We start from the raw sequence: 23,654 nt of genomic DNA on the forward strand, positions 1-23,654 counted from the left end.
CTCAGGCCTGTATTTTAAAATTACCTATAAAATGTTTTTTTTAATTCACAATACAATTCAAATCATAATTCGAAAATCATAAATTCCTATAAACTATATTAACAAGTATTTTATTTAATAAAAAAAATTCTTGGACCTACATCTACTTATAAAGAAAGTAAAGAAACAGATGTAAAATGAGGAACTATTGTTTGGTGTACTGAAAGGTTGGGCGTTCGTTGGAAAGAAAAATTTATTGTTACATAGTGACATATCTTTATAAAAGTTTAATGTATTAGATGCTATAAACTATAAATTATAATTAACAATTAAAATATCGAAACTTGAACAGTTTTATATACACACAGTGAACGACCATAGAGATTTCTAACAACTGTAGGCCAGCGAGTTAAGTAACGGCGCTTTTCATCTAGTACACTGGAATGTTAATGACTATTTACAAAAGCTGCCAAAAGAAAAAACATAATACTGAAAAACACCGATCCAAGTGCACAGAGCTGTGGTTTGTTAAAATCACAGGCACTTTTTGCATCATTCAACAATGAAAGAAAAGGAAAATTAACATAATTTTATTCGTATAATATATAGGGCGTAACAAATGACGTGATATGATGGTTCTCGTTATGATTCTGAAATACACTACGTTTCACTAATCTAGGGTTACGTTATAATTGATTAAAACTGACTTCCCTGCGCACATCTTTGATTGGCTCAAACCGCAGACAACCCAAAAACGAGGAGGCTGTGGCTCAAACTAGGCCCTTGTTCCTCCAATCTGACTAAAAGTAACTGAAGCGTCCAAGTGAGATCTATTCTAAACTTGCATAATTTCAACAATACTCGAAGCTATTAATTATAAATAAAAAATAAATACCCTAATGTGTATCAACTATTGTACAACGAACGCAATAATCCAAAAATGAGTCTTCCCGTATCGATTAATCTAATAATACCCTCTTCCAAAAATTTAAAGAGATATTCCATTTAATAGATAAAAATCACAGATTTGTAAAGTTAAATATTTAAAAAAATAAAATGTTTTGGGAAAGACGATTATGCCCGACACACTAAACCCTGCCTTCCGATCTACGAATCCGTTGTGCCCTCCAACATCTCCATTAGGAAAGTATCTATCGGGACATCACCGATCAGTTTGAAAAAGAAGAGATGTTCGAGACATTTCAACCCAATGGACCTTAAAGCCGGCAAACGAAGTAATAATTTGGCAAACCTTCCAGGCTCGTTTGGATGAGTCGTCCTGGTGTACTCCTCGAGGACGCCGTAGATTTTCTCACGCAACATTTCCACTTCTTGCACCGACTTTATCCCTCGAACATCTGCAACCAAAACATTCAAAACCATTGACATTTGTTAGTTACATGTACCAGGATTGTAGAGAATTATCGCCCGCAAACAACCCAATTCCGTTTTGTCCATTTTCATTTCTTTCATTTTGTTCACCAGCTCGGAGAGGACGCGGTCGTAGATGTTGCCGACGCCGACAGCGTGTGCAGTCGATCTGCAACAAAAAAAAAAAAACAATTGTACATACGATTTTTTCGACGGCTTCATTGGAAAATAGGGTTTATCTCCTTTTACACACTTTTCAAATAATTTACACACACTAATGTTATTGTTATTAATATGATTATTACCCCAGTCAAATTAGACAAATCGTTCAAAAAATTTTATAGAGTTGGAGTTTTTTTTTTAACAGGCTGGAGGGCAAGCTCGAAGAGGGGGAATAGGTTAAAGAAGTTTTTTTATGAGTTTTTGCTTATATCTCGAAAACTATTACTCCAATCAATTTTTGTCTTTTCACCAAAATTAAAGCTCATAAAATTTTCTACAAAATAGTTATTTGCAATTTTTATGTACGACTAACCATAAGCGAGATATAAGTTTGAAAATAATTAATAATTAAAAAAAAATGTGCTTTAACAAAAAATGTCTTGTGATTTAAAATACACTAAATTTATTGGGTCTAAGTCACTGAAATCTTCAGAGTCGTCTTTAGATGCTGCATTTTCGTCTTCGTCTCAAACATTGAAAACTGAATTACATTTTTGTTCAGTAACAGTTACAGTTTTCTTTTTGGTTTTTTGCTTATATTTCGAAAACAGTTACTTCTGTCACGGAAGAGAAGATAGTACACCTGCGGACAAAAAATGGGACAAGTCTTGTTGCACTTTCTATAAAATTTAGTATTTAGGAAATAATTTCTCAAACTGAAAGCGAATTGCTCTCCGCTACAGTATTACTAAAATTAAAATTTAAAATTCATGTTAATCATGATCTCCTAGAGAGGTTACACCAGCGAAAAAAAATTGTCCTATATTATTTTGTCCACAACTGTATCATACTTTTCTGTGGATTTCAAATAATTTTATTCTCTTTTGGGGTATTTTTTTGGTTAAGTATTTTAAGCAAGCCTGAGTGTACTTCATACGTAAAGCGTATTATTTCATTTATGAAAAATAAATGGAGTGAGACTCGAAATAAAGCAAGTGCTTTATTTAATAAAAATGAAGTTATTATTTCGTTTAAATTTTTTAAAGCAAAGAATTCTGCACATACGTACAAATAAGTACAAACAATCAAGTACTGATAGGGGCTAAAAGCAATAAAAATCAGTTTTAAAAAGACACAACCAGTTACATACATGTTTTTGGACTTCACATACTTTTTTAACTACTCATATATTTTTTAGCAGCAGCCATACATTTGAATGTTTAAAACCTGGCAACCCTAGAGGAAAGACAGCTATTATAATAACAATTAAATGTTTGGACGAACACATTTTTGCAAGGAAAAGGCACGTCAAGCTAATGAATGTTTAAAAAAAAGTAAAAATTGAAGAAGTACGTTTATTTTGTGACTTATGACCTATTTAAAAACTAGTTTAAAGCACTTGATATTTAATATAATATTAAAAAAAACAGGAATAATATCTAACAAGTACCTAATTGTTTTGACAAAAAAAAACTTTTTAATAATTTGTGACATCTTCTTTGGCTTTAATGACGGCTCGAATTCCCGTTGGCATACTTTTAACAAAGCTGGCACGTTCTATTGTTTCAACTATGTTCTATTATTTTATAAAGTTTCAATGACCACTGAGGAAGATTTCTAAGATAACTTTTCATTCTTTGTCAAAATGTCACACTGATATTTAAATCGGGTTTATTTGCTGGTCAAGACATAATGTTAATGTCAGAATTACCGAATCATTATTTTAAAAGTTTTGCTGTGTGACAATGGACAGAATGGCACCTTCGGGACATAATTTTTTAGTCGGTAGTAATAATATTTATGCAAAATGTATATTTGATGGTGTTTACTGTCCCATGTATGAACTCAAACCCACACTCTTTGCAATCAAGTATCCCCATACCATTTGTTTCTTAGCAAAAACCGTACTTTTGAGACAGTCTTTGTGAACGATCTCTTGGTTGGTTCTTATTACTCGTTTTCGAGAGTTTCAGAACCTCCAACGTATACATCAAATTAAGATTTATCACTTAATATTATGTTTTTCCAGTCAGTGTATGCCCAGTACCACTAACGTTTAACCCATAGAGTACGTTTTTTTGAGCATAATGTTTTTTTTGCCTACTTAAAATAATTATTTTGGAAAGTAACATTTTGTTATTTTGTTTGTTATTCATTTGTGTCTGTCAAAGCCAAATCCTGTTTTTTTAAACATCTGCGTCAACATTTACAAATTTTTTAAGTGTCATAGCAGCTTTTCCATTACAAAGGACTTATTTCTTTAATAACTATTGTAACTTTACTCTCCATGTACCTACATAAATAATCTGAGCCACTGAAAAATTGGCCATATTCAAAAATTCGATAGAATAAAGTAGCCATTTGGTGATTTTTTTATTCTATTGGTGATTTTTTATTGTACCGGTGAAAAAATTTAACAAAAATTTCTCGATGCATCTATAACAGAAAACATTGTATTATACACGTAAAGAAAAGTTGGCATTATCTGCGAGGAATCACGAGCAGATAATGCCAACTTTTCTTTACTTGTACCGGCTTCGTCAAGTTTTACACTCAGGCACTTTTCACCTCTTTGTAATTTATCTAAAATTCTAAAAAAAATCGTATGTGATTTTATTATATAGAAGAACTATTTGACCAACTTTTAAAATGATTACTTGTATGGTGTGTTTTTTCACTTTCGGTTAGTTAACTATAGTCTAATGTCAACGATCTTTGGTCCATAGGTGTATTTTGAGGAAGTGTATCAAAGTGCCTAATTAAATTTTTGAGAAAATGTGTCGTTGATTTTTAATTTCTGTTTTGATATTGGAACAGCTTTTTTCCCATGAATTTTGGTAAAATTGTAAATCACTTCCACAAAAGGTCTCTATCAGGGTGGTGGTTTTCAAAAATTTATTGCATTTGTCGTAAAATTGGCACGCGATCATTGTTGGGTCTGAAGGTTGAGGCAGCTGGTAAGAATTTTTCAGGCCCGGATTACCATTTATTTTATCTGTTTACTGTAAATGGAATGTTAATCTTTAAATCTTACGGCAAGGGTTCATGCAAATTGTAAACGAAGAATTCGTTTGTGCTTAAACCAAAATAGTCATCAATTTGAACATCTGATGTAATTTTTTAATAAAAACATTTTTATCACGTTAGTATGCGTATTCCGGTCCTGGCTTTAAAACCGCCCGATGGGACCGTGCCGCTAGTTGTAAAATTTCTGCAGTTATTACTGTTATTGGGGTAGGTAGTGGGTCCTTTTGTAGCGGAAATTTATCACTACTCAATCTTGTCCCTCATAAATTATACTGAAATTTCCGATGAATAATATCAAAATAGCTTTTAATCCAATTCTAACGATTTTTTTCAAGTCACATTTTTGCAGAATAATTTTATTTCGTATTTCCGATCCATTGATGTAAAAAACAGCTGATGTGATTTTTTGGTCAAATGGTTTTTATCTTTTTTATTGGACAAATGAATCAATAGAAAAAAATTTTTTTTCCTAGTGAGATTGGATATCAGTGCAGTGGAATATATTTATTTATAAAGTGTATAAAGTGCCTGAGTGTAAAACTTGACGAACCCGGTATAATAAACTACTAACTGTTATATGTACTATGTTGTATAGAGAAGATTTAGGAAGAAAATAGGCATTTCCATGTTCTCTGTTTAGACAAAGGAGACAAGACGAGGAAAACAATGAAGTAAAAACACGTCATTACAAAATTATATACTAGTACAAAATAAATATTTGTTACGACTTATAAACTCTAACAATACTGCCTATCCTTTTCCGACAAATCGGGCACAAATTGTCGCTCTCTTGCACCATCACTCCGCAGCGAAAGCAGGTGCACATGTGTCTACAGGGTAAAAAAACCGCATCTCGGCCACTTCCGCAACAAATAATACACAGTACGTAATCCTCGCTCGCAAAATCAGCATCAGTCCCGACCTCCTTCATTATCTTTTTTTCACCAACATCCAAGCATTTTTTCTCGTCATTTTTTCCCGAAAATTTCACCAGTTTCGCCTCTCGCTGGCCCAGTAATCGGATAGTCGTCGGCTCATTCCAAATGTAAATAACGGCCCAAAGCGACCGACTCGTCTCGACCTTTTTACTTAGGATTTTTTTCTCGCATCCGTCCAATTTTCCGAAATGAATCACCCCCGAATTACTGACGTAGAAATAGAACACTGCTCCTTCCGTACAGAAGTGTTTCGACAGCGAACCGGTCCAGGAATTCCCCTCGTTCTCGCACTGATCAGCCGTTCCTGCGGGATCCTGCGACGTGAACCCGACACTGAGGACGTCGTGCGATGATCCCGAAACGACGATCAACTCGACGTAGATTTTTTGATTGGTTTTGACGGCTTGCGCGCTGAAGACTAATCCATTGGACCAGGATTTTGACGTGTTTTCCACACGCACCGCAACCGAGTTTTCCTCACACAGTTCGGTGTCTTTCCCGTGGCTGGGATGGAAAAATGTCTTTGTGGACGCTGACTGAATAAATAATAAATAAACCCACTCGATTTTTTAATGCTAATTTGCTTACTTGTCCTTGCCCCATTCTGGTCCGATGCACTGTTTATCTGCATTCGGGGTTCATGTTTTGTATCGCATTTGTTTTCAGAGGGCTTATCGCAATCTGCGATTGCAGCGCACTACGTCGATAACACATTTCGAACGAAACTAGTTTACGTTGTTTAAAATAGATTGCGAGAAATTTTGGCCCGGTTTGCAGATTTATTTTTGGGGAGGTGAATTTTTCAACAAGCTTTTGCGACGATTAAAAACAAAAAATAATGCACACGTGTTTTTTCATTTCAACGAAGTAAACAGTTACAAATGCTACACATAATTCGAAAAGTAAACATTTTAAAAACAATTCGTTAGATTACAAAAAAGCTTCTTCGATGAACTGCTTAAAATGACTGCAAAATAGGAAGAAAAGTGGGCCCGAAAAAACAATAATTTGGGTATTTTCTGGCTAATTTTTGACTAACAATGTATAAAGACACATTTAGGTCAAGATTTTTCAGATAAGTTTATCACAATTCCGGCCAAATTCGGAAAATCGTCGTAATAAACTCTAAACGCAACTTCAATAATTTATTTAAAAAAACAGTCGCTCAAAAACAATATAACAACCATTTCAGGAAAAATGCAACATGATTTTAGTAACTTTAAGTTTTTTGGGAGAGAATAATCACTTAAATTGAAGTAATTCATTGGATTCTAAAATTTACATACATTGCCTTGTAGGCGATAACATAAATACTGGCTTACTACAACTGTTGAATAATTTTTTGTCCCGTCCGTCATGTGTCATCAAAAAGTAAATTAATCAGAACATTGCTTTATTCTTCGGTTTTCTGATTTCAGAAGTTTTAACACGTTCCACCTTTCATTTCAAAAATAGTTGTTGGAATTAGTGCCTCTTAAATTAACAGAATTTTATGATTATAAAAATGTGAAGTCTTTTTTGTGCCCCGTCTGTCATCAATTTGTATTTCTTTTTCCTGCTCGTATTTCAAATTTTAAAAATGTGGCTCTTACTGTAGATTTCAAACAATTTGACTGGCACTAAGTTCCTATACAGAAAAATGTATTTCTACTGATACTGTTCGTAAAAAGTGAAAATAAAATCTAAAAATGTGTGTAAAGTGTCCCGTCCGTTAAAATGGAATGTCTGACTATTGAATTAGAAATCATTCTTGAGCATAATCTTTAACCAAAAAATCGCTGTAGTGAAGTGCCATTTATAAAATATTAACTCAAACATTTATAAGAATTTTGAATATAAATTCTCGAAAACTAATGACATTTTTAGAACAGTTCGATTTGATTTTATTAAATGCTATAGTAATTTATGACGTCATTTTTAATTTTAAAATTTAGGGACCAAATGAACAGCTTAAGCAACTTAAAAAAAACTACATCCTACTACACATTGTCTAAAAACAGTATTTAACATTTATCCGTCAATGATACTTCATGAACTTATTGGTCTCTTTAAGAACCAAATGACTTAAGTCTTAAGTTTTTTTTAAATATTCTTTTTATTATTGTTTAATATTTATATATTTTTATTTTTATTTCTTTCTGATGTTGAGTTGAACGCCTTCGGCTAGACTTCGCTAGAGTTGTATATTTATTTATTTATTTATGTTTTATTTTTCTTTAATAAAAACCTATTTATTATTATTATTATTATTATTACTGAAATTATTTTGAAACACCAAGAGCACTTATTTTGAACCAATGAGATAAGAAATCATTTAACTATTCGCTCCGTTAGTTATCTATCGATAACTTATCAGACCGATAACTAATTACACCAACACAATTTGCTACCCTCTGCAACCATGCCAATAGTAAGTCAATATTTCGAAAAAATTGTCGCTCACACTCCCCGTTTCAGAATTTTCCTAAAACGCATTTAAAATTCCACGAAAGCCACGGCCAAAACATCGTACTGTCCCAAAATATGTCAACAGCTCGTCGTTTCGGAACCAACCAAAGTGGCCTAACATTCATATCCAGCCCTGTTGCCCCAACACAAAAAATCCAGTTCAAAATTCTCGACGTTTCGCTCGAACGTAGCGACCTCATCAGTATCGGTTTCACGTCCTTTGACCCCGCCAATCTTCAATACGATTGGCCAAACTGTACTCCAGAACAACTCAAACACACACCAGGATTTTGGATTTGTTCTCTTTCTAAGTATTTTTGCACCAAAGACAAAACTATATTTTTCTACGCCACTCCTTCGGGTGTTCTCCACTATGGGGCCAACGGTGAGGAGAAGGGCCGTTGTGACAAAAAAATCGAAACTGGTCGCCCTCTATGGGCCGTGATAGACATTTGGGGAACATCCACCAAAATTCAACTAATTAACGAATGTACAACTGGTTACTATTTCACTCCTAAACCCCTCGAAATCAACGAGCAAGTCCTCATTAAAATACTTTCCAGTGGTAGAATTGTCCTCGGGGTGACTTCCTTTGACCCCAACCACGCTACCACTACGTTACCCCAAGACCCCAAATTTTTAGTAGACCGACCCGAATACTGGGTCCCTGTAGACGACCCAACTTGGCATTTTACACGTTACGACGAAATCAGCTTTAAAATAAACGAAAAAGGCGAAATGAAAATTTGGAAAAACGACGTTTTATTACTCAAAGTGGTCCACGTCGATCACAGTATTCCACTTTGGGGGTTTGTGCACTTGGGTTCAGTGGAAAAAATTGAAATGACCACTAGTTTAGACGCGGTACCATCGACATCAGTGGAGTCTAGTGGGTGTAAAATGGTACCAAAGCAAAAACAAGGCACCGACTGTGTTATTTGTTGTGAAAAAGAGACAGAAGCGGCGCTATATCCGTGCGGACATATGTGTTTGTGTTTCGAATGTATGCAACAGTGGCAGAGGAATAGAGAGAGGAGGTGTCCGATTTGTCGAGCGCCGGCTAAAGATGTTATAAAAATTTACAAGTAAATAATTTATTACAAATTTCATTTTAATTTTGATTTGAAATTACGTAACAAAATCCCAAACAATATCAAATCAAATGTGTGATTGACACTTGACTGCACTAAAACCTTAAAAATAAATAAGATCTTTTGAAGATATACGACTTTAGGGCTTTATAAATCGATTTAAAAAAAAATTAGTAACATGAAATCGCTGTGCCTGCGGAAGACACATTTTAGTTTTTGGTTTTACACAGCATAAGATGTGGCTAAGGTGACATTTCACTTTTAAGACTTGTACAAATTTAGTATATTTTCGATCTCATAATATTTAAAAGTTCTTGTCATTTTCCACGATTCGAAATCAAGTTTCTGCACTTTATGGCTTTATCCCTTACATAAACCAAGGACGTTACACCTCCTTCCCTTATTCTTTTTTTATTTATTAAATAACTGGAATTTTGCACCATATTTAACCTTTCAAGAAAAGATAAATTCAACAAAATAGAACGGTTATTATTATCGAAAAGTGCAGAAAAGTCAGAGTTATTCATGTGATTCTAATGATTTGTTTGTAATTAAATTTTTACTCACTAAGTTGGCACGAGTGCTCACAACAATTAACTGTTTATAAAAAATATGCATTGGTTTTCAGACGCGTCTTTACATTAAAAACAAGTGTAAACTGGAGTGAGACATATAATACTATTGTTAGTTTATTTTAAAAAAATCGACGATTTCAGTTGGTTTTCGAGGCGTCAATTGTCTGTAGTTTTCTCAAATGTCTTTTGCTTAAATTTTTGAAAAATATGAAAAATGCATTGAATTATACCGGATGATCAGTTTCAAACCCGAACACTCTCAAAAAATATACTATTTTTGACTCTTATAGTTTCTAAGGTCATGTTAGAGTCAATCTTATACTGCTTAGAAAAACGATGGGAATACTTAAAAACAAAGATAATCATAATTTGCATGAGTTTTAGGGTAGGAAACCGATCACCCGGTATATTCTTTTAATTCTATTGATTTCCTGTTGGTTTCCAGAATATTGGCGTAAGTATTTGTTGAAATTCGAATGTACGAGTATGAGTTTTTTTAATAAAAAAAAAATGTCTTTTCTTCTGGAAAATACTTTTTTTTCCTTTGGAGTGACTTAATCAATCCTATAAAGCAATTTCAACTTTTATACAGTGATTTTTGCGGCTTTAGAGAAAGAAAACCAACGCTTTAATGAAAACTGGTGTGTAAATCTACGTTTTCAAACAGTCTAAAGCGATTTTAGCTTTTCTACAGCGGGTTTTGTCATTTTTAAGTAAGAAATTTTGGCGTCAGAATGTAGCTATTTCTGGTTTTCTGCAGCGAGTTTTGGACTGAAACATGAGTTATTGTTGAAAGCGCTTAGTATCAGAGGATTCCTTGTCCAAATGCTGCAAAAATCACTGGACAAAAACCGAAATTGCTTTATTCTGGCTAAAACGATAATCTAATTACGAGTTTTGTTGAAAATAATTGATTTTGTAAAATTTTTTATTAAACTGAAAACTTATTGGTTCATAACGGTAAAAATGTTGTCACTTTATTCTGGCAGAAAACGACGGTGTAAATGAATGTGTAACGTGTGTTTTTTTTAAATAAGTTGACGAAATTTGAGACAACAAGGTAAGTTACCGGTTTTTCTATCTGATAAGATATTTTATTGAATCACTTTTTTATAAATCGACGAACTACTAGACTATTTGCATTATTGAAATCGTCCGCAAAGCGGATAATAAAATCTCCCGCAGTAGAACAAACAAACAGTACGTTTCCGATAAATAATTAACAAATCTAGTTTTATTAGATATAAAATTATAATTTATCTGTAGTTATCTGTGATAAATAAAACTTTCATGGCGGGCCCTTATCTATGTTGTAGTGTAGCTATACTGTAAACCATAATCAATTCGGCAAGATTTTTTCTAAGTCGTAATAAATAAAACTCTTCCAACTTAAAATGTCCTCGGTAAGCTAATAACTTAATTTCACAAACTCACAAAATTCTACTCAAATTTTTATCTAGTTTTGTAATTTACGATTTCACAACATCCACTCTCGGGGAATCACACTATCGCAAAATGGAAGCTTAGCCAAACGTGTTGCAAATCCCGGATTCGTCTTTTCATCACGTCCCATCGAAATCGACGAAAAAATCACCATAAAATTAATGGAACTGTCAGATTATAATTCAATAGCTTCGGCGTTTTGCTTCGGAATCACACATACAAATCCAAACGATGTACCTTTTGAAGATATCCGAGAATACACCTATCTCGACCTTATCAGAAAATTGCATTACACGGCTCTACCTATCGACAAAAAACACTTAACCAAGAACGCAATTTTAACATTTAAAATAACACCAACTAGTCGGATAATTTACGAAAAAGACGACCAACAAAAAGGTGAACTACACCTAGATGAGAAAATACAAACGAAAGGACTGATGTGGGCCTTGATTTATTTTTTCGAAAATCCAGTTTCAATCAAACTCATCGGTAATGGCACTCAAAACTTTGAAAAAAGTTTACAACCATCAGCACCCTCGATGGAAATTCTTGATACGGCACCGTCGGCCCCTCCTCTACATTCACCCCCACCGAACAAACCAGAAACAACGGAGGAACACGAATGTTTGATTTGTTGTGAAAGAGAAGCCGATACAGTGATTTACAAGTGTGCACACATGTGTTTGTGTTATACGTGTGCCATGGAACTGTGGAAAGGGCAAGGTGACGGACTGTGTCCCTTGTGTAGGGCCGTCATAGTTGACGTTATAAAACCGTACAAATAAATTGTTTTGTTGCGCCCGACTGCAGACTAAACTTACTTGTTGACTGTCAATCCCGTCGCTAGAACTATAGCATCCTGTGCTTGCATCGACCGGTGCGAGAAGGCGGCTATGAGCAATTCATTCCATCCCGCCCTTAACAATTGCACCTGATCTGTCAACGGCAATGATGTGAAATGAGGTACGAGCTTCGCCCATTGGACCAATTGAAACAGTTGCTTGTGTGTTGCTTGACAGATATTGTTCACAGTGGTATTATTCTACAAGATACAGTTGTTAAGGAAACGAACAAAAGGCCCGTTAGATGGCGCTACCTCGTTTACCACCAATGCCACCAAGGGATCGTTGCATTCGACTCGTTTCTCCGCTTCGATTATCCTCTCCAGAGGCATGTCTGCTTGTAAATTCGATGTCGACTCCACCTCGGACGTGTCTCTGTCTTTCGTTCGTTGCCGTTCTTCCTGGACGGCCTCCCGCTTCATCCCCATATTGAGGCATTTTTGATATCTACAATACTGACACCTGGCAACAAAACGTAAAGTTTTGTAAAAAAAATCGCACGCTTCAACACAATCACTACCTGTTTCTTTGTCTTTTATCGATGATGCAGTTCTTCTCCTCTCGACAGGCGTACGAAAGGTCCTTCCTGACCGTTCTCTTGAAAAATCCTTTGCAACCTTCGCAGCTGCAAACAACAATCGATCAGGATTACATAATTTCCAACTTAATTTATTTAAAGGAGATTGAATTTATGTAATTGTGCGGAATCGTGAGCATCCTTGAATCTTAACTATTAGTCGTTAATATCCTGGATAAAATTAAAAACTCGTACTAGAATTATTATTAATAAATTCCTTACACCTGCGGACAAAAAACACATAACAGATGCACAATTATAATTTTCTTAATTTAATCTCATCGACCTGTTCTCGTAGGTACTCTCGTTAGAATTGTTAATAATGGCGAAAAAAATATGAATAAAGCAGCACGTCAAGGTCTCTCATTTTGCCAAACTCGAAAAAAATCGATTCAAATACTTGTCAAAACCAATTCTTTCGATTGGTCTCACCAAGGTCGACCTGCCTCAGTTTTGGAATTGGGTGCATTTTGACCGTGTTTTTCAAATGACTCACACGAGATGATGTTGCGTGCGTGTTTGCATAAATTAATTCAACGTTTACTTAAAAACACGTGATTGGCGACAATTGAGCTACTTGGTAAATTATGGAGAGGCACGGACTGTTCTCTCATTTTATTTGCATATCTTTATTGGCTGCATTATTTAAGGCGTTCGCCACCAAAAATACAATATGAGGTCGGGTTTATATTTGTCGACATGTTTTATGATATTTTTGACATTTGCAACAATTTTTAGATACCTATTAAAATTTATTGATCATAAATAACTGGGTTTCGCCAGCATAACAATGCCCACACAATGCATTGCAAAATCACATGAACGTATCACGTTTAAGTAAAAATCAAAGAAATCGTAGCGAAATTTCCTGATAATGACAATGAACAGGAATCTGATGATCTGCCTACGCGATCAAAATTATAAATAACTTGTAATCAAAAACCTCCTTCTGAACGAAAATATTCATCAATACAACCATCTGGAATTAATTGTGGCCCTAACCTTTGGCACAACTTTGACAACACCAAGGAAAGCGAAACAAAACAATTTCGTTTTCCATTCAATTATTTATAGACGTTCAGTATAACAAGTCATAAAATTGTGATTTTTCAAGGCTTGATGGGGCAAAACAGGTGTTTTATTGTAGATAAATGTAATTTATAATCCCTTTTTTAAACATTGTTAAGTAGTTTTGACGGCCACTGTGTTGTAAAAATTTTTCATTGAACGATTATTTTGGCATCAATAACTTAAATATTTGCTATATTTTCGCGTCTACACACACTATAAAACTTATCAAAACATTGTAAATTTCAACGAAAAAAATACATGAATGCCACACATTTCTATCCAAACTGGTTGTCAAAACCAATAAAATTTTACTATAATTATTGTAACAATGACAAAACGATTTCTCATCTTTATTTACGCACAAGAATAGACGGCACCATAAACACCGCCTGTTGCCATTGCCCAATAATTTTCAGTACCTGCCAAAAAATAATTATGTCATTTATTATTTCCATTAAAAACCAAATGATTAAATAAACTATGGCAAAAATTGAGGCACTCGCAGGATTCACGGCTCGTGGGCAGAACAATCATCAACGAGTAGTTTGTTGCTACCACAAGGTCACTATGATGCAACATTAATGGTCTATGTGCGAGAGGCCATGGTCATGGTGCACTTGTCACTGCCATCCTATGACCATGAGGACGATGATGTCGGGCTGAAAGACCGAATAAATGGCCGGAAATTTTCAGCCGAAAATTACATTTCGATGTTTCAATGGGAAGAAGTGCGGAACGACCTCAGGGTCGAGGCACTTTTGAGACGTCATTTAAATTATCATCGGGAGAAATTAAACTATTATTTACATCCTGGTTTTTTATCATGCAGTCAAAAGGTGTTACTTTATCGGTTATTGGATGTTTTATCAATTATCAACCACACTGCGAAAATATAATTAATTAATAAAAATATCAATGAAGTTGCTTCCACATTTTATCATAAAGGTGGACACGCCAAAAAGTAAATTTAGACCAGAAAATAATAACTAATCGATAGAGGGAATTATTAGATCATTACATTATTAATATTTCACAATGAACTCATTTTGTGGTTAATTATAACACTTTGTGGGTGTTTTTGGGTATAATACGCTAGAATACTAAAATAAAACGATTATTTTAACCTTGAAGGGGTTAATCCGATGGAAATAAACCTTGGGTGAAAGCTTATATTTATAACATTTTTATATTAGGAGTTATTATCCTTGTTGTTTATTATTCATCAACAAACTTATGGAAATGTATCCCAACTCCCTATATTTATGTTGTTTTACTAATTTTTTACCAACATAAACCGCAAGTGAGGCAATTTATGCAGCCATAATAAATAAATAATTTTATACGAGACAAGAATATTTTGTGAGAAAACAAAATTTTAAAAAAGTTCAAAAAATCCAGACAATCGTATAATTAAAAGTTTTCATAATTCGAACTAAATGATTGCTAAAGAAACGATTAATACTTTTTTCACCAGTAGATAGCATGAAAATGTAGAAATCGAAATTAAATTCATTGCACTATTTGGGTTTTTAACGCAATTCTAACAAAAGCTCAAAATTTGGCTACATTAACACACAATCCTATGCCTTTTTCACTCATAGCCGAAGCACTTTCAAAAAAAGATTTACAATTGAACGTGTTTTACTCAAGAAAATCCCCAACTAGTGAACTTCTTTCCACGTTAGTTAACAAGAAATTTGACAAGTTGCCGACAATTTTCAAGCGGAACCCATTGTGCGCCTCCAAAACTGTAACTGGAATTCCTTACAACTAAATTTTTAAAAGTATCATTCTCAAAGAAATTTTTCTAAAAGTTGTTTTTTCCTTGCTAGAGGAGGTATCGGATTAAATTTTTGCATGCATATTTAAAATGAAGTTGTGTATTTTTCTTCTGATCTGTGAAGTGTCTTGCGTTTCGCTCCAAAGTCTCAACTTCATCAGGTCAGCATACAAAAAAACGCGTTAAAAACGAAATAAATTATTGTTCCTTGGTGTTTTTACTTTTTGACTTTTACTTTTGGACTCACCTATACACCCCGTAGTGCTTTCCGCTCGCCCTATCGCCGCATATCGAACACAAGTGTTTGGACCCGCTGAGGGGATGATTGGGAGGATACGGCGAAGTGGAGCTTTTATTGGGCGTATTTCCCGAAGGACTCAGGAGAGTCCCGTGCCCGCCCATCGAGAAGGAAACGGGGCTGTTGGGCCCTTGAGGGCTGAACTGGCCCAAAGTGGAAGCGTCAGGTTTCATGTCCAAGGGGGACTGGGGTGCTCCCAAGCTGCCCATCGAGAGATTCTGGTCCAGACTAAGGGCTAAAAAAATACTTAGCATCAAAATCGATATCTAGCTCTCAGACGAAAAGATTGCTCTCATTATGTTTTTTTGGGGCGCCGTCTGTTCCCGGCGATAATAACGCAAATTACCGTCTTCCAGGTGGCGAAAAAAGACGTCCAAAACAGCGCACAATTTCTTATTTATTATTATACTGATTTGACCTGCAGACGACTTTTGTTCAAGGTTTCAACGTAAACACGCTATAGTAAAACTAGATATGTTAGGAAGCGGCAAACTATCATTAAAATTAACATTCAAAGAAAACAAAACTTGCCAAGGTCGGACACGTAAAAATAAAGTAACCGACGAGGATTTTTGCCAGGCCGCCGTTTTAATAACACCGATGAAAGTCGAGAGTGAGAATCGTACAGGAAGTTGATTTACGATCGCTAATTAATTATTTATGTATCTGGAATTTTTTAAGTCGAGTGAACAATAGTTTTATTTACAGGGGAAAAGGAAAAAAACCCTCAAGGTTGCCGAAATACAAACCAAAGCGTGGAAGCTGGTCGCGATCGTAAAAAGTTTTATTCTAAACAAATGTCATCCGGACCAGATAAATTCGAGGTGGCACAATTGGCAGTTCTCCGTGAATAATGAAAAATAACGACCTTTTGTGTTCTATTTTTTTATGTTGGCAATGTCACGGTTTTTTGCTTGCACTTATTTTTAGGCCCTGTTGGAAAGTGTATTAGCGAAAATCATCCAAAAATAAAACAACCAAGCCAACAAACACTAATTTCGGGAACCATCAGTCGAAATTTTCAAGTATTGTTCAATTAGGTACAAAACGTAGAGACCTCCGGAAATCCTTAAACATTATTTACATTTTGTGCCAATTCGCTATGCACGAGCTTCTCTGCGAACAATAATTAATTTTTCAGCATTTATGCTGAATTTCCTTTATTTACGAGTACATCAAATCAAATACGTCCAACTTTGATCCGTAGTTTGAACTACGGAGGACTGTAGCTTAGGATACAAAATAATACGAAATAATACAGATTCTCTGTACCCAAAAAAATAGTACGGTGGAGTAAATATGAGGGCGCATCGAGCGTCACGGCACCAATTCGTTTTAAATTAATCGAAATCCAATCCATTCACTAATTACTTGAAAAAAAATTCAGAATTGTTGAGTTTTACACTTTTAACACACTGAGAAAAACTGCCGATTAAAATTTTCATAAGAATCATGAGAAAAAATTATTTAAAACTTCAATTTCGTCATTTCGTATCATAAACTTTAGATATCCGTCGTTTAAACACAAACTGGAAGTTATTTGATCTAAACCAAAATTAATAGTAATATAATAACCCTTATTATGGTTACTTTCACAATTACAATATCCATATTTCTTATCAACAATCTGACCTTCCCTCACACACGAAATAAAAAAAACAAGTTGCCACGCCACTTGAAATTTAAATTTAACATTAAAGTCAAAAAACTGTTATCGTTTTGTGACGCACTTTCCTTTTCGTTTAAATTTCCGCAAAATTTCCCTCGTGTGCGTTATTGATTTTCCTGCCAAAGTTGTTTTCCCAATATCACATTGGAATCTGTTATTGACACGGCAATTTTCGCTCCGCTAGAAATCGCGACCGAATTTTTTATTTAGAGTGTTGGAAAAGTATCAACAGTTTTCCGCGAAATGTCACTTTCATTTTTCAGACGCACATGTATACCATGTGCCTTGAAACGCTTCAATGCGCCTCCGTATCGTCCCGACTTTGCTCCGGGAGACTTTTTATTGTCGACATCCCAGAAATCTATCTTCGGCGGCAAGGTTAGCGCTTTTTGCTGGCTGCAGCGGAATGAATCATGTGAAGCGTTTGGGAATTCGGAGAAGGAAAAACGATGTTGGGCCTACCGCAACGAGGATCAACGTGACTGATCACTTTTCCTTTTTTACCAAGAAAAATGTGCCCATATTTCAAACAAAATTCTCAAGGAAACGTTCTATCCTTTTATATAGAATGCCAATTTTGACCAATAAACTAGAAATAAGATACGGTAAAGGTGATACAATAGGCAGTTTTTTATTTTTTTTGTGTTTGTGTACAAGAATTGGCTGCCCTAACATCTTGCACAAAGGAAATTCCTTTCTGCGTCCTCCAACACAAAATAAAATCTCAAATATGGAAAATAATTTGAAGTTTTATTAAAAATTTCAAAATTATTACAGCAAAATTGGAAAATAACTGAAATAACAAATCATCAGAACGAAAGCTCTCGACATTTAACCAAAACGTGATTGTTTAGCAAAATTTCATCAAAATAAAACCAAAGTTACTAAAAAAACATTTTATATTGATATCATTACTATTTTGTAAAATGCTACTGACAGCACTTTAGATTTTTATTAATCACCAGAGGCCAGTGGTTAAATGCAAAGTTATCAACAATTAAATTTTAAATAAAAACATTTTTAATTGTCCAGTTTCAATTTACTTTTGACACTATTGTCAGTAATTTAATCACTAGCACGCTTTCACGGTATTTTAACATCTCGATGTTTTTATCAACTCGGTTTAAAGTGACAGCATCGTTCTGCTAAAACTTCTTAAATTCAACAATAGTGGGCGTCTTAATGATGGTGTAAACAACAATAAACAACATTTCTTCTTTTTCATATTGACCGCCCACATCGCTACTGCATCTTTGCCCAAATTTAGGATCGAGCAACAAGGTTACAATAAAAATAAAAACGTCCTAATTAAAAATTTTCGCACACAACTCAATATTTACACAGTGATTTAACGTATTTTTTTAAATTCTCCACTCATCAGCGTCTATAAATAAGCATTGATTCGATTAGAACTACACCTAAACAACGAAAATCTATTCTCGTCGTAGAGACATCTTTATCTCCTTCCTGCGTCCACACGAAATGCAGTTAAAGCCCTTGTGATAACACCATAAAACTGGTCAATATTTTTATTACGATAAACGAAACAATGTACAATTAATAACCAATAATCAATAAAAAATAAAATGAAGCAACCCGTCTAGCCATTTTTATCAAAAAAAAGAACCAACTGTATCGACGCAAAAATCCCGCTGTTGTTCGACCTTGAATTTTAACAATTTCCTCGATTAGGAAAAAAACAGCGTCTATTTTCATTCATCCGGGCAACTGTGGGACTATCAAAATTAGAAAAATTAGGCCACTAATAAAAAAATTAGCAACAGCTGCGTCACACCTGGAGATGAAGACGACGATAAAAAGAAAACAAAGATTTTCTGGCGAGACTTGACAGGTGTCAAATTGTTATCTGAGCTAAATCCTTGAATGTATCCTTGCAAATTTTTATACCTAGCGACATGTGCGGAGGTCCGAAATTGGGTAGACTCCGGCTCCAGTTTTGCGCCCCCTGTATAATAGCAGTCACAGACATCATCGGTTTTTCTTTTTTCATCATTTTCGCAAATTGTAACTATCACAGACCGGCTTTATCACAATATGAAAGCAACACTCCACCAGACGAGTAAAAAGTGTTTCAGACTTTTTGATGTGTACACATTTTTTAATCACAACACAACAATAAACTCAGCAGACGACAGCCGAGATAAAAATCCTTATTATAATTTAATATCACATTTTTTTAATCCAGCGTTCCGAGAAATAACTTCCACACGCACACCACCACAAAAACACGCACACCCAGACATAGGTATACAATGTAAACTCTTGGCTCCTCGGCGATGTTGCAGGATTCGGGATTGATCAGAGACTGCGTTGGAAGTCGTAAAAACAAAACACGCGCGTCTCTAGCACGCCGCCGACCTCGATCTTCACAGTCGCAAACAGTCTGCGAGTCTACGACTACGACGACGACGGCGACGACCAATTTCGAAGGGGGCCGCGGAAAGGAGGGGCGAGACTGCGATTATTTCGCCGGTGATTCATTTTGGCGCAAAGACTGTCGAAATTATTAACGACGCAAAATTTTGGGGGCGGCGGCGGCGGCGGTAGACATCGATTCGGCGCTTTTTTTCGAGGAATTTCGAAACGATTTGTGCAACAGTTGGCAAACCTGCCAAGGCTACCCAAGGGGAAAACTGACGAATGAGATCACGCGATGCAAAAGTAATGACGGTGGTTTCGATGCGATCTAGGCGGCCAGACGAAATTTCGTTGATTTTTATTTGTTTGGTGGAGGAACAAGGACATCGATTTTGTTTTTTTATCTCTACGGTAGTCGACTTCTCGGAAATGGGGGTACCAAAGGTACAATCAAGGAGGCGGTAATTTTTTTTATCAAAAATTGAGTTCGTAAACACAATTATTTTAGCGCAACATCAAAAAAGCTGTTATTTAATATTAAATACAATGGGGAGAAAAGGTCCAAATTCATAAAGAATAACAATTATTTACAAAAAAAAAGAAATATAAAGCAATTCATTTTTACAATGATCACCTCTCAAGCTCAACAATTTACTAAAAATCTGAGAAGGAAGTGTCATTTTTTCTAATTACTAAATTCTATTTCCGGTTTCAATTTTTTTCGGCAATTTTTATGGAAATTTTGTAAAATATAAACGATTGTCATACTGAAAAATGTATACACACTCGTTTGCAAAAAGTAAAAATAAAGTTTTGATACACGGTGATTTTTTTGGTATATTTTTAGCAAAATACTTGCGTTTTTGAGTGAAAATCCAAACATAACGCCGAAATTTTTGATAGTTTTGTGATCTTTCAAACTTTCACAAAAACTGAATTTTTAGCTCAAAAATGTAAAAATGTGTCTAAGGGGTCAAAAAAGTTAAAAAACACTATTTTTTCACGATTTGGTGATTTTTTAGTCTTTTTAGTGCACATTCAATAATAAATTAATAAATAAATTATTATTACTTAATAAAATATTATAGGAAGATTCTAGAAATGTAAAAGAAGAAAGTATTTTATATTTTGAAGTTATTTTAACGTCCAGAAATTTTTATTAAAATTACTTAAACAACTGTAGGTAAACATTCCCTTTTGTACTCCTATATTATCTTGCAATTTTTTATATTTAAAAAAAGGGTTGTTTTTGTCAACCAAAAAATCTAACTTTAAAGAGCTATAACTCGTGAAAAAAGGCTCAAACAATTTTTTGTCATAGAAACTTTTAAATCAGTTTGATATCCTTTATTTACTACCCAAGAGTTGCTGCAAGAATTTTTAATAACCCTGTATAACGCAGAATTTGTAAAAACAAAACTGCATTTTTTTCTCAGTACTATGTTAAATGCTCAAAAAATGCAACAACTGCTTCATTTTTGTACTAATTTCCCAATTTTTCGATTAATTTTTGGTGTAATTTTACTAAACCAAGTTTCGTACTGAAAATGTGCTAAAAACGGGCAAAGTAATGTACTTTTCGATCCAGCAAAGTAAACTTTCAGGTGTTTTTCGAAAAAAAGACAAAACTATAAACGTTATAAATTATAAACGACGCCATAAACGACTTTTCGACTTATTTTGAACTGAATTATTTAAAAAATCTAATCGCATTTCTGGTAACGTGCTAAAACGGTCGCAAAAACTTTTTTCCATTTCAATAAAATCTCACATAAAAAAGTAACACCATTTTCGGCGTATTTTTGGTTACATTTGGCGAAACAATTACGTTTCTGATTTCTGGCTGAACGAAGTCCAAAAAATTGGTATTTTTCTCTTCCTTTCTCCCAAAAATTTATAATTTTTATTAAAATGATGGCAAAATTATCAATTCGATAAAGAATTAATCACAGAAACCCTGTTTTTGAGAAGATTTCTTCTTTTGTATAAAGAAAATCGCAACACATTCCAAAATACTATAGCAAAAAATGTCACACACACTCTAAAGACTCGATAAAAGTTTTATGGCAGTAAAGTTAGCATCACCATTTGAATATAAAGTTGTACAATAAAATTCAAAGTTAAAGAAACTGCCTCTTGTCAGTTTAAAATCGCTGGTCGTAAAATTTACAACTGCACTTATTTTCAACAATTAATTTAAAAAATAATAAATCGTGTCGAGTTTTTTTGTAACACAGATAAACTTTTTGATAAACTGTCCGTCCTTCGATGTTCGTGATCACGGAAATAGGTCACCTCTGTTTAAACATTCTGTTTCTCCCTTCAAATTGACTCTTTCATGTAATAAAACAAGACTATTTAAACTCACAAGATAAAATTCTAGCATAAAAACGATCATTCAATAAATTTCGTAACATTACGAAAATTGAATAAAAAATTGATAACAATCACGATAAGTTTATTCATCCGAAATTAGCTCAACTATAGTAACACATTTATCAGTCTTAAATAATCATTTCCATTATTAAATTGTCAATTAAACCCAATGCCAAGCAAAAAACACTCGGGTAAGGTCAATGATGTACAATCTTTTACAACATTGTGTTTTTTGATGTTATCGACTCAAAGAAGCAAGAGTTTATTGGACAGTTATTACTTAATTTACCTTTAATTAACTAATTGTGACGCTAAAAGCATCACTCCGAAACGTAGAAACGAGAAATTACTCTCCAAAAATATTTAATTGGAATGTCGTACTGTAATTAATTAAACGTTTCGGCAAGTCAAATGAAGCAGAAACATTTCCAGATTTATATTTACCATCACCTTGTCAAATCCCAAGGACGACATCGAAAATAAAATTTATAAAACATGAACGAAAAACCACCAACAAACGAAACAATAGACAATCTTCATGCCTATTCATTTGTTTGTAATATATTTTGCGCAATCATCTTTTAACGAATTTATCGCACTTATCTCCGTTTTTTGCTCGATCACATCTGAATTGTAAAAAGTTTGAATCTCATTTCGATAAATCAAAATTTATTAAAGGGTAGGGTGACCTTCGCAGCTCCGATTTTAGGTCAAGGCTGTCAGCTCGATACAGCAATCAGGTCAGGTCAGGAAAATTATTTGAACGGGTGGGAATTCGAGCCAGCGGGAATTAATTATCTTGACTGGTTGCGACACCTGTCCGGATCTTCTGGCACTTGTTGCTCGGAAAGAAATCTACAATATTTAGATTCTTGTTTTTTTTTAATACAAAAGTGAAATTTGGGAAAATTGTTCTTAGGACCCGGTTTATGTTCTATGGGACTTTTGGTGGAGTAATGGAAACATTTTTTTGGATCAAGAAATTAAAATTTCGGGGGTTTTTCGAGTCGTTTCGGTGAATTTGGCGTGTGTTTTGGCTTGTTTTGTGTTTTTTTTTCGGTTTGTGTGTAAATTTGGGGTCGTGTTGTAAATGCGGTCAGTGAACCAAATAGTTCGACCCTGACTTTGCCATTGCCCTTTGTGTCTGGAATCCCTCACAGTGTGTCTAAATCTGGGCAAAAATGAATAACATACCTCTATCTGTTGACTCCATGCTCCTCAAAATAGTCACATAAACCACATCAAGTCGGAAAAATTGAAAATTTTCACTCAAAACAATACACAAACGCGAAGCCTACTTTCCAGTTTCTGTCTGCAATAAACATGGCCGGATTACCACTGAACTCGTTAACTTCTCTGGCACACTTTCCCGCCCTCTTCGTCAATTAAGAGCCCGCCAAAAAGGCGCCCCATTCAACAAACCCCAAGTTCGGGGAGCCCCACACACGCAAACTTAACCAATTTTGAAAAATACGGCCCCAAAGACAACACTTGAAAATTGGTTCGGAAAAGCTGGGCCAGATGGCGCTCGGTCGCTAGAAAGTTGAAGACGTAACCTTGGAACAGCTGTAGCCAATCGCATCCGGCGCGGGCTTTTCAAATCGGTTTACAACTTTTGGGAAAAT

The 23,654-nt window shown here is 34.6% G+C and overlaps 2 protein-coding genes and 1 long non-coding RNA gene across 5 annotated transcripts; 1 reads left to right on the forward strand and 2 right to left on the reverse strand.

The window, feature by feature from the left end:
• Window positions 1-214: 214 nt before the first annotated feature.
• On the reverse strand, window positions 215-23,522 carry usp (ultraspiracle). Of its 3 annotated transcripts, none has more exons than NM_001114294.2 (7): window positions 23,224-23,522; window positions 15,555-15,840; window positions 12,400-12,504; window positions 12,134-12,341; window positions 11,859-12,079; window positions 1,386-1,519; window positions 215-1,337 (listed from the first exon to the last, which is right to left on the reverse strand). In NM_001114294.2, the coding sequence occupies exons 1-7, from the start codon at window positions 23,240-23,242 to the stop codon at window positions 1,087-1,089; spliced, it is 1,224 nt and encodes a 407-aa protein (NP_001107766.2). In that variant the 5' UTR covers window positions 23,243-23,522; the 3' UTR covers window positions 215-1,086. The 3 variants fall into 3 exon arrangements, with proteins under 3 accessions (NP_001107766.2, XP_008192984.1, XP_015835211.1); XM_008194762.3 differs by lacking the exon at window positions 23,224-23,522 and adding an exon at window positions 19,183-19,691; XM_015979725.2 differs by lacking the exon at window positions 23,224-23,522 and adding an exon at window positions 15,952-15,988.
• LOC135266304 (uncharacterized) lies at window positions 2,497-5,275 on the reverse strand. The gene is made up of 2 exons (XR_010334228.1): window positions 5,111-5,275; window positions 2,497-3,948 (listed from the first exon to the last, which is right to left on the reverse strand). It is a non-coding gene; the product is annotated as an uncharacterized LOC135266304 (long non-coding RNA).
• On the forward strand, window positions 7,813-9,032 carry LOC135266303 (protein neuralized-like). Its single transcript, XM_064356768.1, has 2 exons — window positions 7,813-7,887; window positions 7,935-9,032. The coding sequence occupies exons 1-2, from the start codon at window positions 7,879-7,881 to the stop codon at window positions 9,012-9,014; spliced, it is 1,089 nt and encodes a 362-aa protein (XP_064212838.1). The 5' UTR covers window positions 7,813-7,878; the 3' UTR covers window positions 9,015-9,032.
• Window positions 23,523-23,654: the final 132 nt, after the last annotated feature.

This window comes from Tribolium castaneum, chromosome 5 (genome assembly GCF_031307605.1).
Source record: "Tribolium castaneum strain GA2 chromosome 5, icTriCast1.1, whole genome shotgun sequence".
NCBI lineage: Eukaryota > Metazoa > Arthropoda > Insecta > Coleoptera > Tenebrionidae > Tribolium > Tribolium castaneum.